Source organism: Xenopus laevis, chromosome 9_10L (assembly GCF_017654675.1).
Source record: "Xenopus laevis strain J_2021 chromosome 9_10L, Xenopus_laevis_v10.1, whole genome shotgun sequence".
NCBI lineage: Eukaryota > Metazoa > Chordata > Amphibia > Anura > Pipidae > Xenopus > Xenopus laevis.
In genome coordinates, this window is record NC_054387.1 from 28,092,512 (window position 1) to 28,110,169 (window position 17,658).

The following is a 17,658-nucleotide window of genomic DNA, read 5'->3' on the forward strand; positions in this document are numbered from 1 at the left end:
AAGCAGCGCACTCACTTAACCCTTCCTCCGCTGCATAGCCTGGTGCTCAGTGTGGAAGGATATGGCAACATCCAATAGTTCAACAAAAGAGGAAACACTGGCACTAGAGGCAAAGAAATGCAGGGTTACCCCTTGCTGTTTATTAGTGCAGATGTGCAACGTTTCGGGGCAAGCCCCTTTATCAAGCACGTCCACACTAATAAACAGCAAGGTGTAACCCTGCATTTCAATGCGTCGAGTGCCAGTGTTTCGTCTTTTCGTTTCACAAAAGGTGACAAAGGAAGTGTGGGGATGATGATCTTTCTCAGGAGAGCAGCAATGGGGCCAGTAAAATTGATAGGAGAAGATGCCTATGTGTTTTGTTCATTTCCATTTGACTCATAGCGCTAAATAGTACTTTAACACATCTTTTATTTTTCAGGATATATTGCTAAAATGGTATTAGATATACAGTAAATGTATACATAATAAATAAAATGTATAAATAGACATATATATAAAAATCTAGAGTAAGATTATTTTTGCCTGGATAATGTAATATGACATTGTGTGACACACATAAATTATAGCAGACAAACAGTAGGATATAGTATATATTTTGCATTTATGATGCGCATACCTCAACCTATTTAATTTCTGGTTCACTTTCGATTTGGTACCCCCTCATATTTTCTGCATCTTGTTTCACTTTGAACCCCAGTTTATCCAAGCCCAAACTCATTCCAGTTGAGTGTTTTTGTGCACATGCAATTTGTAGTAAAATACATATTTGCTGTAAATTATTGAGTAGAAGAAGAGGATGTCTATTCAGGTCACTGCATTCATCTTTCTGGCTTTTAGCAGTATCCGGCAGAAAATCCTCAACAAAATCCCATCTGTTTACAAATAAGGATGAAAATAAGTCTAGGAGATGTGATAGCACACAACTGGCTCAGATTGGATTTTTAGGAATTGGCTGTGGATGTCTTCTTGCACAAGAACTCCCTTGATCGAATGTCAGCCTATAAAAAAGCAGAATTGCACTAAACATGTGAAATGCAAATCTATAACAGGGGTTGGGGGAAGAGAAGATAAATCCCATTATCCTATCAACACCGCTTCACTATAAACATTGTAACTGCTGTGATAGATATTTAGATGATAGATAGATAGATAGATAGATAGATAGATAGATAGATAGATAGATATGTAGTTGGCTGGTGCTGGTGCTATGAGGGAGATTGTCATGCAGAACTCAAGCCTCCAAATTCCACTGCATGTTTCCCAAAGCTGCATCCAGAAAAGCAAGCATTAGCTGATCCATGTCTGGGGAGAGACGCTTCAGCATTAGCATTGAGCTTTGCAGCTCATTATCAGTATGTATAAATATTTCAGCGTTGCTTTACATTTAGATAGCGTGATAAGGCTAGAAATGCTGAATTTTGTATACTAAACATAAATATAAACTTACTGCACCACAAGCCTAATCAAACAAAAGATTTATGCTTTCAAAGTTGGCCACAGGGGGTCACCATCTTGTAACTTTGTTAAACATCTTTGCAAGACCAAGGCTGTGCACATGCTTAGTGTGGTCTGGGCTGCTCAGGGGGCGTCATAAATTACCAAAACAGCGCAAGTCAAATGATATCTGCCAGATACAATACAAGATACAATACAGCAAGACTGATTAATAATCAGAATAGGCAGACTGCATGGGGTCCTGTGTTGTCATGTAATCTAATGTGGAGTTTCTCCAACTCTGCAGAACCAGTGGCTGTAGCAAAATAATCCTCCAAATAGAATCCCATTTTATCTGTTTAAAGAAGATGGAAAGTTGTTTACCACTTGGGGGTGCCAAATGTTAGGCACCCCCAAGTGAATGTATTTACTTACCTGAAACCCCGTGCCGGTGCTCCTATCAGCAGAAAACTGCACCGGCCTGGGGTTATTCCAGCGAGCACCATGGATCGCTCCCCTTCCGGCTTATTCTTTCTTTACGCGGCTGCGCATGCCGCACTTTAACTAAAAAGTCGGCTTTTTCATTTTGCACATGTGTCTGCCCTGGGAAATTTGAAAAAAGAAGAAGCCAGAAGAGAACTGCTTCGTGGGCCGGTGCAGTTTTTTGCTGATAGCAGCACCGGCCCGGGGTTTCAAGTAAGTAAATACAATTACTTGGGGGTGCCTAGCATTTGGCAACCCCAAGTGGTAAATGACTTTCCTTCTCCTTTAAATCTGGCTCCATGATTTTTGTCCCTGCAGCTGGAGTTGGAAACAGTAAAGGGGATGTAAAGGCAAAAATAAAATCCAATACAAATCTCTACACAGTTGCCGACTGCTCTACAGGAAAACAAACAAAGCTGCTTGAGTTCTGCATGGCTGGGAAGTAAGGCTCCCCCTGCTGTTCAAAAGTATGAGTGTTTTTGTGCAGAGCAGTTAGGGACCATCTGACAATTCTTATCCACAGCAGTAAATGAAGAGAGAATTTCACTGCATACAGTCAGGTTTCTTATAAAAACAATACACATTTTTTAATTGCATTTTATTGCCAATAGATCGTAATCTGCAATCATGGAAGCTAGCATGCTACATTTATTCTGTAGAATGTTTTACCATACCTGAGTAAAAAGCTGTACAAGCTCTCTGTTCGTTTAGGATAGCAGCTGCAGTATTAGCTGGGTGTGACATCACTTCCTGCCTGGGTCTCTCCCTTCTCACTTATAGCTCTGGACTCACACCCAGGGCAAAGAGGTTTAAGCTGAAGGCAGAAAGTCTGATACAGAAGCCCATGTGTACAATCAGGGAGAATTCATTGGAAAAAATCAAACCACGACTCCCTTATTAATTTTCCATTGCAACCAATAGGTATTTTCTTTTGATCAGTCTACTGCCAGTTAGAAAATTAAAGCAAAAATCCAATAGGTGTTAAATGGCCCAAGTGAGTTGCAACCAATCATAGTAAATCAGCCCTCAAGAATACAGAGAATTGCCGGTTGCAAGGTAAAGCCTTTGTGGAACAAGCTACTTTGCACCCTTACCAAAACCTAAAACTGTACAAATAAAGCCCCAAGTCATAGAGAAGTGATAATAAGGGTATATTTTGTGGAGCCCTGCAGTAGATTAGGTGACTTAAAAAGTTGGGTGACAGGTGGCTTACTTGCATGTTCTCATTTATTTATGTGATCATCACATTAACTGAATTCCATGTATGTTTGTGTTCCTTCGCCATGCATTAATGGGTTTTAATGAATAATCTGCTCTAGTCATTGAAGCATCTAAAAATGAAAGTCTGAGATAAAAGCCAACTTTGCTTTACAACAAACCTCCCTGTCATTCATGATTAGTTAACAAGTCCATCAGCATTATTTTTTATAATAGCCTCTTAACGTAGCATCTGCATTCATCTTTTCTAAACATAAGACACTGAAAAGGGGGTTAAATTAGAAAGGAAACAAGAATGGATAGCCATTACAATCCAATGTCAGTACTACTGGTTACAAGCATCTAACAATAGTATTGGGGATAGATTGTTAAATCTATTAATTTAACAATAATTTAGATTGTTAATCTATAAAGCTAAAGCTAATATGTTTTTATTCTTGGATTCTTATAATTCTTTATTTAAGCATCAGCCTATCCCACAGCTCTGTTCCATACTGAAAAAAGGCAAGAGGAAGCAAATATGTATGTAAAAGAAGGGGTCTTAAATAATCAAATACAGAATAATTGGAGCTTGTTAGATGATGGGGCTGTAACATTCTGAAAAAGTACGTTTGCTTGCTTTTTAATTTAGACGTAAAATAAAAGGTAGATAACAAACAGTAAGCACGAAGCATCTTTCTGAATATATACAGATATACATACTGCATATACAGGTATGAAACCTGTTATCAAGAACGTTCAGGACCTGGGGCTTTCCGGATAACAGATCTTTCCGTAATTTTGGTCTTTATACCTTAAGTTTACTAGAAAATCATGTAAACATTATTTAAACCCAACATGTTGAACATTCTCATATATGAATATAGGAGCTGCTACTGAAGGATTATATTTTAATTTGTTAAATACTAAGGGGCCGATTTATCAAGGGTCAAATTTCGAGGGTTAATAAACCCTCGAAGTTAAATCCTTCGAATTCGAAGGATTTAGCGCAAATCCTTCGATCGATCGATTCGAAGGATTTGAAGCAGTCGACCGAAGGATTTTTCTTCGATCAAAAAAATGTAAGAAAAGTGCTGGGGAAGGTCCCCATAGGCTAACATTGTACCTCGGTAGGTTTAAACTATGTAGTTTGTAGTCAAAGTATTTTTTAAAAAGACAGTACTTCGACTATCGAATGGTCGAATGGTCAAAGATTTTTAGTTTGAATCGTTCGAATCTAAGTCGAAGGTCGTAGTAGCCTATTTGATGGTCGAAGAACCCAAAAAAACCTTCGAAATTCTAAGTTTTTTTTTTTTTTATTCGAATCCTTCACTCGAGCTAAGTAAATGTGCCCCTTAGTTATGACAGGGCATTACATAAGGCAACACTTTATCTCATGATACATAAAACACATATAGGTGCAATATCTGTAGTGACTCCTAGAAGGTATATGGGTAAGGCAGTGTAGGCAATCCCAGGAGAGTTATTCTCATGATATTAGTGCATTAGCATAGTTCTTCATAACCTTTTATTTTTGCTCAGAGCCTAAAGGACCCTACAGCCACTTTATAGTTCAGAGAAACCATTGCAATAGTTTACAAACCCTATCTAGTTCCCCAGTAGCATGGTCACCAACATACCAGCTGCTTCTAGGATACATTTTCTCAGCCCTCTAGTGCCCTTAAAATTATGTAGTAAATAAATGTATGGCAGAGGAGCATCAGGGGCAAGCATATGTCATAGGGACTATGGAGCATGGATATTTAGACTGTTGAACATTAATAAAGTAGAAAAGGCAGTTAACGGCCAACCATTCTTGTTATATTTTGTCCATTTACGTCATCCTTGTGTGTCATATCACACATTGCTTCCCACAGGCAGGATTCCCCTTTGCAGCTCATCACTGACTCAAAGTAGCAAGGCTATCCTAAGGGACCTTTCTGTGTAAGTCCAGATGTTTTATCTCATATTTTTTTATTTTGCTGTGTATATTCACTGTCTGTTCCCGTCATCTAGCTTTTACCCACTGGGAGATCTTGCTTCTGCTGTCACAGCTCAGCTTAAGCTCTCCTATAGCTTGGTCTATTCTCAATACACCAAAAGCAATCTCTCTTAGAATCTCAGTATTTCTTTAATGCAACTAATAAAGCTCATTATCTCAGTCATTCTTAAATGAATTTAAATTATATTATAGCTCAGCATTATATAGTACCCAGTTTATTTCATGCACTGTCTAAAGGGAAAGCTCGCAATAACAACAACTTTTAGTATGAACATAGATAGTATTACTTTACAAGAGTGACATTTATAATATAAAAATTTTCAAAAAAAAAATTGTTTCTCTATTTGAAGGTGCAGTTCACAATAACTTTTAGCATAAGGAAGACTATGGCATTGAATATTTTTAGCTGAATAAATTGATATCTGGCAGAAAGCAGATTAACTTGAAGCATACATTTGTTAATTGTGACCAGTTCTCTCTTTATTCAGAAAAACCTCGCCTATTCATACCCATGTTTGTTACATTAGCTGCCAGATAGCTGAGACAGAAAACCAAAGATCAGCTGAACAAAAATAAACTTTACAAGTAAAACAGCCACATTTTTTTATTGAATGTTCATTTAGTGCTGACATCTGAAAATGAAGGGGTGTACTTTAATAATGTGCTGGCTGGCCCTGAGCCCCACATTTGTTACTTTAGTTAGAACAGGTTCAGAGGAAATAAGGTGTGACACAAACGGAAATCTATTCAGAGACAGAGGGGCAAATTCACTAAAGGTAGAAGTGGCCGTCGCTAGGAAAAATTTGCCAGAAATACCATCTGCAATTTACAAAGGTGTAGAGGACAATTTGCTGGTGAAAGAGCTCAGCATTAACAAAGTTTTTTTTTTTTTTTTTTTTTTTTTTTTTAAAGGTAACTTTTTTATTGATATTTAATAACATACATTTAGCCAAGACCATTACAGTTCACTGAGTGTAGTAAGTGGAAGCAAACCTTAAGCGTTACATCAGTAACAATATTTCGGGACAGTAAGGAGCAACTGACAGAGCTAGAGTGAATTTTTAGTTAGTCTATAGAAATAAGTCAAATCAACTTGCTGTGTTTTTCTTGAAGACGTTTCACCAGTCATCCAACATCATAATCCACAATGATGTCATTAAGTTAGGTGTTGATTGTATTAGCAAGATTTGGAGCTTTGCCATATTATTAAACCTTCCAGGGAGAGATGCCAAAACAGCATTGTAGGGCCAGAACTAGGGGTAGGCAGAAGAGGCACGTGCCTAGGGCGCAAGGGTGAAGGGGCGCAGAGCACGTACCTCTTCTCCCTGGCTGCCCCTAGTTCCTGAAGTAGAGAACATCCTCTCCTGCCTCTGATGCGCGCTTCTGCTGATGAGACACAGGAGCAAGCACATGTGAACGAGCGTGCACAGACATACACTCATAATACCTGGCTGCCCCTAGTTCCTAGCTCCTGAAGTGGAGGATGTCCTCTCCGCCTCTGATGACACTTCTGCCACTGAGACATGGAAGTAAGCATGCGCGAACAAGCATGCGCAGACATACGCGCATAAGGGGGCGGGGTGATGCAAACACTCTGCCTTAGGCACCAAAGCAGCTTGGCCCGGCGCTGCAGCATTGTATATGACAATAGATGTCGCACCCCCCCCCCGCCTTTATTCAAACTTGGTTTTTCAGTTTTTACACATATGGCTTCTTTAACACCTTATTTGAACTAGTCGCTCTCCTGGTCTAGAATCTGAACTTGGCAGTCTTCAAATGTGTGTCCTTTTTCTTTTAGATGTAGGTTCTGACCAGAGGAGCTGGCTCTTCTGTGCTGCATCATACGCTGGTGTAACTGCTGTTTGGTTTCCCCACATACAAATCAGAGTACTCCTCACTGCACTGCACAGCATACACAATGTTACTCTTCTTGTGCTTTGGGGTTGGGTCTTTTGGGTGAACTATTTGCTGGCTCAGTGTGTTGCTGGGTTTAAAGCAGATGTGGTGTTTATTAGAAATCCTTTTCCGACACCCCAGCTACATATGGGAGGACCACCTTTTTTCTCCTGTCCTGTTTTCCACCTTCACCGGTAGTCTTGGTGTTATTGCTTCTTTTTCTACCGGTTTTCACAAAAGCCAAATCTGGATACCCACATATCTTCAGGGCCCCTCTGAGATGTTCCCTCTCTTTCAACTTAGCCTCTGTGCTGGTGGGGATCTTGTCTGCTCTGTGATGTAGAGTTTTGATGACTCCCAGTTTGTGATCTAGTGGAAGGTGGGAGTCAAACAGCAGGTACTGGTCTGTGTGGATAGTAGCAAATAAAGCAGCAGCACTCCGGTATTTTTGAAAAATTTGCAAAACTTTACTCAAATGCCATAGACAACGTTTCGGGCTACACAGGCCCTTTGTCAAGCCATGGCTTGACAAAGGGCCTGTGTAGGCCCGAAACGTTGCCTATGGCATTTGAGTAAAGTTTTGCAAATTTTTCAAAAATACCGGAGTGCTGCTGCTTTATTTGCTACATGTATACTTTGCCCTGGCAGGGGGTACGGCTTGCACCCGGGGCTGCAAGGAGCCTAATCCACTTTTGAAGCACACTTTAACTACATTTACTGGTCTGTGTGGATAGGTTTCCTGTAGACCTCTATTTCCAGCTTACCATCCTCTTTGACTCTTACCAAACAGTCCAAAAAAGCCAGTGTGTTATCTTGAACATCTTCTCGTGTAAACCTGATGTTGTGGTCCACTGTGTTGATGTGTTCAGTGAAAGTCTGTACCTCCTTTGTGTGTATTTTAACCCATGTATCATCCACATAACGGAACCAATGATTAGGAGTATTCCTTTGAAGGCCTTTCTCTCCACTTCCTCCATGTACAGGTTTGCCACAATGGGCGAAACTGGCGATCCCATGGCGCAGCCATGCCTTTGCCTATAGAACTTATCCTTGTACTTGAAATATGTGGTACTTAGGCATAGGTCCAGTAAGGAACATACTTGCTCTGGGTTAAGCTTTGTCTGTTGTCAAGGGTGTTGTATTTTAGCAACTGTTTCCCCACTGTTTTAACTGCCTGTGATGGGAATGCATGTAAAGAGAGAAGTAACATCATATAATACCATGGTTTCTTCTGTGCCCATTACGAACCCTTGGATTTTGTCAGTAAAATTCTGGGAGTTCTGTATGTGATGCTCTGTATTTCCAACCAACGGGGCTAGGATGTTGGCTGGGTATTTTGCCACTTTGTAGGTTACAGAGTTAATGCTGCTGACAATAGGAGTCCATATATAGATGGAGGTGTTTCCCCAGGGTAGAGGTGATGATAAGTAGCCCGATCAATAGCTTAGTCGTCTTTCAGCTGTTTTAAAAGGTCTATGACATTTTTCTTGTAGCTGTTGGTTGGGTCTTTTTTTAGGGCTTCATACGTGTTGTTGTCGCTCAGAAGTGTGGTCACCTTTGATGTATTAATTACAACTGTGCACCTTCCTTTATCCGCGGGCAGGATGATGATATTCAAGTCCTTTTCGAGGGATGTTAGTGCTTCCCTTTCCTGTGACGTCAGGTTTGATGGACATGATTTGGCACTGGCTAGGGTTGCAGGCACTTTGAGGTGAAGTTGTTCAGCCTCATTTCGTGATACTTTGTTTTAATGGATTGAGGTTTCAGTGGCTGCGATAATATATACCACTGGGATGGTTTCTGGAGCAATTGCAAAGTTTAACCCTCCATCTCTGGCTGGGTAAGAGCCCTGTCAGACCGATTCTTTACCCACTTGTTTTCCCATGTCCCTGATCCTTCTTTTCTCCTCCAGGTTAATTTCTCCTCTTTTTGGTTGTTCCCTAAACCAGAATGGAGAACTTGTTCTGTTGCCTTTCCTTGCTCTTATTGTGCTGACAAAGCTGTGCTTGTTTTGTGAACTTCCTCACTCTCTCCAGGATTACAGTAGGTAACAGTGAGGTCAAACTTTGTTCTACCTGAGTGATGTTGTGTTGTAAGGCATCAACTGTAAAATGGGTCTGTCTTATACGTTTTTTTAGCAGTTGGTTTTGGGTCTTCTGTAAAATCTTCTTAGCTTTGTGGCCAAGCTGCTGATGCTGATTGGAGCAACATTCCAGAAGCTATATAGCGAAGCAAGATCCTATGTACAAGTTATTCTGAATTGAGAAAGCCAGTTGGATGACTGGTGAAATGTCTTCAAGAAAAACACAGCAAGTCCAGTTGATTTGACTTATTTCTATAGATATACCATGACCTAGATCAGTGCTGTCCAATTTATATGGTACAGAGGGCCGGAATTTTTCTAATCTACATGGTGGAGGGCCGATAATGGAATCCAATGTTAGCCACTCCCTGTTTTTAGACCACACCCACTTTAAACCACACCCATGTTACCACAAGACCATGTCCACATTAATAGCACACCAAAAAAACAGATGGTTAGTGCTCACTGCAGGGATCAGGGCTGGAACTAGGGGTAGGCAGAGTAGGCTGCTGTCTAGGACGCCATCATTGAGGCACACATTTTTAATGGGTTTTTTTTTTTTTTCATTTTTTCAAGCGTTTATTTAATCATTTGTTTCAGTAATGATGGTCACTTAGTCGGGTGGACCCCCCCCTCCTTCACCTTCTCCCTCTTGCCAGCAAGTAATAGCTCCTTCTGTGCGGTGCAGCAGTGCAGTGCGACGTGCGTATATGCGTCAATGACATCACTGATGTGATTGGGTGGCAGAGAGACGCAGAGAGCTGGCGGCCTGCTTGGTGTGGCTCGCGCTTGCTGATCTCAGTCTTGCACAGTTGCACTGAACTGAAGACCTTATTTCTATTACTGTGAGAGTGTGAAGCTTCCTGCTGGCACAGCCAGGTACAGATTTGGGCCGGGGGGCATATGTTTGCTGTTGCTGTTGGGTGCTGGCACAGGTACATAAATACTTGGGGGCAATTAGATGTGATCAGATTTATTTTTGGCTGCTGCTGGCACAGGTAAAGATTGGGGGCAATATGATTCCTGCTGGATGGCTGTATGATGGATGGCTGTTGAGCTTGTTGGTACAGGTATGGGGGGGCAGTATGATGGATGGCTACTGGCACAGGTATGGGGGGGCAGTATGATGGATGGCTACTGGCACAGGTATGGGGGGGGCAGTATAATGGGTGGCTACTGGCACAGGTATGGGGGGCAGTATAATGGATGGCTACTGCCACAGGTACAGGGTGGGCTGTATTATGGATGGCTGCTGAGTTTGGTGGTACAGGGGGCAGTAATATAAATGAAAAAATGCATTTTCTTATTTAAAAAAGTTGTCATATTAAGACATACCCTTAAATCCATATTGTGAGAGATTGCGCCTGCGTCCTGTCCAGCGCAGGCGCGGGCGCGCCAATGCGCGCCGGCGCGTGATGCCGGCGACGGGCACGAAGGCGCCGGCGGCGGTCGCTGGCGCAAGGACGCGGGCGTAAACGCCTATGACGGACGCGCTGGCATCAGTTCCGCGACGTCAGCGCAAAGACGCCAGTTTGGTGCCAAAGTAACAATATTTAAACCTGGTTCTGACTGAGATGCATTGCCTGGTTATTAGGTTGTTTGAACTGAAACCCTAGCGTCTCTGAACTTCTGGATTCCTGATTACCGACCCTTGCCTGTACCCGGATTTGATTACTGCTGCCTGTCTCGACTTATCTGCCTGTCTTATCGTTTACGAATCTCGCTGCCTGCCTTCTGACCTCGGACCTCCTGACTACGACTCTGCCTAATCCCTTGTACCTCGCTTATCGTCTCATTGGCTACTCTCCACAACCCTGCTCCCTGTTCCACTCCAGGTGGGTAGCGGTTGTGTGAGGCGCTTGTGGGTTCAATATCTACTGCTCCAGCTCCTTCTACGACTGGATTATACTGGTGAGTCTGACAGTATAACCAGGCCAAAGATGGATCCAGCTGAAGGGGCGTCTCCGTTTGCTGTCCTAACTCAACAGCTGTCTTCCCTCACGCAAGCTGTTCGGGAGCTGCAAAGTGGTTATTCGCAGCTACAGGAGCACATTAGGACCCATCCGCCAGCTGTACTCCCTTCCACGGCCGCTGCAACTCCTCCTGCTCCAACAGAAGTCCAGGTGATTACCTCGGAAATTTCTGAACCTAAAGTGGCCTTTCCCGGAGAAATTTGCTGGTGACCGAAAGTTGTTCCGGAACTTCAGGAGCAACTGTAAGCTGCTATTTTCGCTCAAACCCCACACCTATCCTACTGAGCAAACCCGGGTTGGGGGTTATTATTTCTTTTCTTACTGGAGAACCACAGACTTGGGCTTTCCGTCTCATGGATCGTCACAGTCCTGTATTGGCCACAGTGGACTCTTTCTTTGATGCAATGGAAGTTATTTTTGATGATCCACACAGAGCCACTACTGCCGAGGCCGCCCTGCGTGCCCTGAAGCAAGGGAGCCGTCCAGCGGAAGACTACACGCTGGAATTCCGGCAATGGGCAGATGATACTGAATGGAACCCGGCAGCGCTAAAGAACCAGTATCGTTTTGGACTTTCATCCGAATTAAAGAATGAATTAGCCCGTACTGGCATCCCTGACAGTTTGGAGGACCTCATCCTTCTTTCTATCCAACTGGATCAAAGGCTCAGGGAACAGAGAGAGGAAGAAAAGGCTGAGAAAGCAGGCCTTCCGCCTCAGACTTGGATGCTACCATCCGCTCCTCCTCCTATTCGAATGCCTTCTACATTTCCTCCAGCTGTTCCTCCACCCATCTTCAGTGCAGCTCCGGAGCCTATGCAGATTGAAGCCATTAGATCTGCATTAACTCCAGAGGAGCGGATCAGACGTCGCAGACTCAACCTCTGCCTTTATTGTGGACAAGCAGGTCATTTGCTTCGGGGTTGTCCGACCCGCCCAACGGGTAAGAGGATGTTTGAAAAAGACTTTTCCGGTTGCCATGTTCCTGTGCCTCTCCTGACAGTCTCTTTATCTTTGCAGTGGGGAGACAAGCGGGTAGAACTCCAAGCAATTCTTGACTCTGGGGCCAGCGGGTGTTTCCTGGACAATAAAGTGGCACTACAGTTCCAGATACCGCTCCAGTCCAAGAAGAATCCCATAGCTCTCCGTGTGGCAGATGGTTCTCTGATTACCTCAGGCCCTGTGGTGCAAGAGACTGTCTCACTTTTTGTTTTGTTAAATAAAGGGCATGCTGAAGTCATGAACTTTGATGTGGTTTCTTCTCCTTTATTTCCCCTCATCCTGGGATTACCCTGGTTGCAGAAACACAACCAGTCCATCAACTGGACTACCGGTGAAGTAAACTTTCTTTCAAATTTTTGTTCCTCTCAATGTATTTCTTCTTCAAATAGAGTCTGTTCTTTATCTCCTGCCTCTGAAATCCATAACCTTCTTCCTCAAGCTTATTGGGAATTTACGGACGTTTTCAATAAGAGAGGGGCTGACAAGTTACCTCCTCATCGGATTTACGATTGCCCTATTAACCTTCTTCCAGGGGCTCAGATTCCTTTTGGACGAGTTTATCCTTTATCTGAATCTGAACTGTCGGAACTTCGTTCTTATTTAGATGAGAATCTGGCCAAAGGGTTCATTAGACAGTCTTCTTCTCCAGCAGGAGCCGGGATTTTCTTTGTTGAGAAGAAGGATCGTTCGTTAAGGCCGTGCATTGACTACCGGGATCTGAACAAAATTACAGTCAAAAATCGTTACCCACTTCCTCTCATTCCAGAACTATTTCAACGTTTGGCGGAGGCTAAGATTTTTTCTAAGATGGATCTCCGAGGCGCATACAATCTAGTCAGAATAAGAGAAGGTGATGAATGGAAGACGGCCTTTCGTACTCGTTACGGGCATTTTGAATACCTGGTCATGCCCTTTGGTCTCTGCAACGCCCCTGCAACGTTTCAACATTTTGTTAATGATGTATTCAGAGACTTCCTTGATATATTCGTCATCATATATTTGGATGATATCCTTGTTTTCTCTAATTCATTGGAAGAACACAGATCACATTTAAAGAGGGTCCTGGCACGTCTGCGCACTCATCAGCTGTATGCTAAAATTGAGAAGTGTGTGTTTGAACAAACATCTGTGGACTTTTTGGGTTTCTTCATTTCTCCTCAGGGAATCCAGATGGACTCCAGGAAGATCTCTGCAATTCTTGACTGGCCAATTCCGTCTTCCAAAAAAGCTGTTCAACGTTTTATTGGTTTTGCAAATTTTTACAGAAAATTTATAAACAATTTTTCCCAAGTCATTCTTCCAATTACTGAGTTGACTCGCAATAATCAAAAGTTTTGTTGGTCACCACAGGCCCAGGGGGCTTTTGAGAAACTGAAGGCACTCTTCACTTCGGGCCCAATTCTTCACCATCCAGACGTTTCCCTTCCTTTCACCTTGGAAGTTGACGCTTCAGAACTTGCGGTGGGTGCTGTGTTGTCGCAGAGAACTGGAATTCAAGAGGATCTTCATCCTGTTGCTTTTATCTCTCGTAAGTTGGCCAAAAGCGAATGTAATTATGATGTAGCTGACCGTGAATTACTTGCTATCAAGCTAGCTCTTGAAGAGTGGAGGTATCTCCTTGAAGGGTCTAAACATCCGATTCTCATCTTTACGGATCATAGAAATTTGGAGTATCTACGTTCGGCCAAGAGGTTGAGACCTAGACAAGCAAGGTGGGCTTTATTTTTTATGCAATTTAATTTTCATCTCACTTACCGACCTGGGTCAAAAAATGTTAAGGCGGATGCTTTATCACGAATGTTCTCTACCGAAGACGAGGTTCCTCTGGCTCCTGAGACGATTTTAAACTCTAATAATTTCCTCTTGCTACAGTCTACTCTCGTAGATGGAATCAAAGACGCATCCATGAACATTTGTGAACCGTCATTAGTCCCCAAGGAGGGCTTTCTTCTTCATCAAGGCAAAATTTTTGTTCCGGAACAAATGCGTTTAGAGGTCCTTAAAAATATTCATGATTCCAAATTGGCGGGTCATCCAGGTATCAAAAAGACCATTATCTTGGCTAAGAGATTATTTTGGTGGCCTGGGATGGCTAAAGACTGTTTTGAGTTTGTCTCATCATGTGAGGTTTGCACCAGATACAAGGACTCTCATTCTAGGCCTATTGGTCTTCTTCAACCACTGCCAGTTCCTTCTCGTCTGTGGGGATCAGTTTCTTTGGACTTCATTTCTGATTTACCATTATCCTGTGATTGTTCCACCATTGTTGTTTTTGTTGACCGTTTAACTAAGATGGCTCATTTTAGGTCCTTACCAAGACTTCCTTCTGCCTCTGAGACGGCCGATACCTTCATTAAGGAAGTAGTAAGACTTCACGGTCTTCCAGATGAGATGGTTTCGGATCGGGGACCGCAATTAACGTCACAGTTTTGGAGATCCTTGTGTGGAGCACTTAAGATTTCGGTGTCCCTTTCCTCTGCTTTTCATCCTCAGTCCAATGGCCAGACCGAGCGAACTAACCAGACTCTCGAACAATATCTAAGATGTTATTCTTCGTACCTCCAAGATGACTGGGTGAATCTTCTTCCTCTGGCAGAGTTTGCTTATAATAATGCTCATCATTCTTCCATCAGTCAGTCTCCTTTCTTCGCAAACTATGGTCTTCATCCAGTAACTTTTCCCTCTGCCATTGTTGCTGATATTTTAGTTCCTGCTGTCAAGGACCGATTAACTTTTTTGTCCAATAATTTTCAGAAACTACAAGAAAACATGAAGAAGGCTCAACAAAACTTTAAAATTTATGCTGATCGGAGACGGAGAGGTGACCCAGAGTTCAAGGTGGGTGACTGTGTATGGCTGTCAACTACTAACCTCAAGCTTTCTTGTCCCAGTAGGAAGTTGGGTCAACGTTTCCTGGGCCCTTTCCCCATTATTCGTCAAGTTAATCCTGTGGCTTTCCAGCTTAAACTTCCAGCGTCCTGGCACATTCATCCAGTGTTTCATGCAGCACTTCTGAAACCGGCCTCAACATTTCGATTTCCTGGGCGTACGGCTCCTCCTCCGCTTCCTGTTGTGGTCGATGGTCAAGAAAAATTTGAGGTCGAGGAGATCTTGGATTCCAGGTTAAGAGGCAAGCGTCTCCAGTACCTGGTAAGATGGAAGGGTTATGGTCCGGAAGAGAATTCTTGGGAACCAGCTTCTAACATCCACGCTCTGGAGTTACTGGAAAAATTCCATGGAACTTACCCTGGTAAGCCTTCTGGTTGTCGCGTCCTGAGGCCGCTCCTTGATGGGGGGCAATGTGAGAGATTGCGCCTGCGTCCTGTCCGGCGCGGGCGCGCCAATGCGCACCGGCGCGGGACGCCGGCGGCGGGCGCAAAGGCGCCGGTCGCTGGCGCAAGGACACGGGCGTAAACGCCTATGACGGACGCGCTGGCGTCAGTTCCGTGACGTCAGCGCAAAGACGCCAGTTTGGCGCCAAAGTAACAATATTTAAACCTGGTTCTGACTGAGATGCATTGCCTGGTTATTAGGTTGTTTGAACTGAAACCCTAGCGTCTCTGAACTTCTGGATTCCTGATTACCGACCCTTGCCTGTACCGGATTTGATTACTGTTGCCTGTCTCGACTTATCTGCCTGTCTTATCGTTTACGAATCTCGCTGCCTGCCTTCTGACCTCGGACCTCCTGACTATGACTCTGCCTAATCCCTTGTACCTCGCTTATCGTCTCATTGGCTACTCTCCACAACCCTGCTCCCTGTTCCACTCCAGGTGGGTAGCGGTTGTGTGAGGCGCTTGTGGGTTCAATATCTACTGCTCCAGCTCCTTCTACGACTGGATTATACTGGTGAGTCTGACACATATGCCTCCTCCTCCTCTGTGTATAATACAGTACCCCAACATATGATTAAACACCTTAGGGGCCCCTAACAATAATAATAACCCCCAGAACAAATACCAGGCTTGTGTTCCATAGGGATCATAGGTCAGGCAGAGTATGCCAAACACAGGGTGCAAAGAGCAGACGAAGTATGACACACACAGGCAGTATAGGGAAAACAGAGCAGGAGACAGGAAAATCAGGACCACTCTAATATGTACTACATACAGTGACACAGTGCTGGTGCTCCATTAGCATTTTGAATAAATTGTGAACAATGTGGACAGTTTCAGTCTGGGTCTCAGGTGTGAAAAGTACAGGACTTTAGGATGTGAACAATAGAGGTTTCACAAGTGTGAACAATGCAGGGGGATCACAGGTATGAACGATACAAGGAATTAGTCTGAATTTGATGTTTAAACAATGCAGGGGCCAGTTAATCTCTGTAGTGATACCTTTTAAAGTTTACATATGGTAAACAGACACAGCAGGCATACTTTGATGTGGAGGGCCATATAAAGGGGGGTCGGCCTACGGGCCGCCAGTTGGACAGCCCTGACCTAGATGAATGAGAATTTTCATATACAATTTTTAGTTAGCAACTGACAGAGCTAGAGTGACTTTTTAGTTTAGATCTGCCTCATACCATAGGGTCCAGATTTTTTCATATTTGGACTGTGTCCCTCTAGCTTCATAGGTCAGTTTAATTAGGGGGATAGCCTTGTGAACCAATTGTTTCCAAATCTTGACCGTTGGAGGTTGGGGCCCCAGCCAGTGTATGGCCATGTTTTTCCTTGCATAGAATAGTAATGAGCGGTATCTATTTCTAGCATATTTGGATATTACAATATCATCTAGAACTCCTGCTAGTACCCTGAGAATTTTGATCCAATGCCTTGTTATTGGGGGATAGGACCACATCATGTGGTAGAAGGTTGTGTTACACCAGAGACAAGAAGGGTCAGGTCACCTTCCCATGGCATGTAACATGCTTGGGGTTATATACAGTTGATGAAATATCTTGTATTGGACCATCCTATCTCTTGTTGAGATTAAGTAGTTATAGCTGTTGATTACTTCTTCCCAGTCCTCTTGAGTTAATTGAGGAATATCCTGTGTATCCAGTGGCTAGAATGGTTTGATTTAATTGTGAAACTAGTTTGTGGGTGCCAGGTGTATGCAGTTTCCTTGGACATTTTTAATAATAAGTGGCCACTTCAAGCAATTTCACCAACATCACTAATAAAGACATTTACTACTCAAATTGACCTAAGCATTAGTTAGTTCGCTATGAAAAGCGCACGCTGACAAGTTTTCACTGGTGAGACGTGACTTCACATTTTGATGCATTGGGGTGTGCTGCAAATTAACATCTGACTAAGTGGTGGGAAGTGTGGCGGAGTTTCCCAGTAAAAAACAGGCCATTTAGTGAATTTGTCCCAGAAAGAGAGAGAGAAAGTGAGAAAAGAAGAAAAAAATATGCTGCATGCTACAAAACCAGTTTGCATCCACAAAAACACCACGTCTGTGCGATGGTATCAACACATCAAAACCAAAGCAACAAATAAACCCTCTATTTATCATTGGCTTCGATCACACTTAAAGGGGTAGTTAAATTAACTTTTAGTATGTTATAGAATGGCCAATTCCTAGCAACTTTTCAATTGGTCATAATCTTTTTATTTTTTATAGTTTTTAATTGAT

The 17,658-nt window shown here is 43.0% G+C and overlaps 1 protein-coding gene across 3 annotated transcripts in view; it reads right to left on the reverse strand.

Moving 5' to 3' along the window:
* Positions 1 to 393: 393 nt before the first annotated feature.
* LOC108700990 (endonuclease V) overlaps positions 394 to 17,658 on the reverse strand; it is a 67,014-nt gene continuing 49,749 nt past the window's right edge. For all 3 annotated transcript variants that reach the window (XM_018235086.2, XM_018235087.2, XM_041575833.1), the window contains exon 8: positions 394 to 1,001. In XM_018235086.2, the coding sequence (XP_018090575.1) occupies positions 945 to 1,001 (57 nt within the window). In that variant the 3' untranslated portion in view covers positions 394 to 944. The remainder of the gene's footprint in view (positions 1,002 to 17,658) is intronic.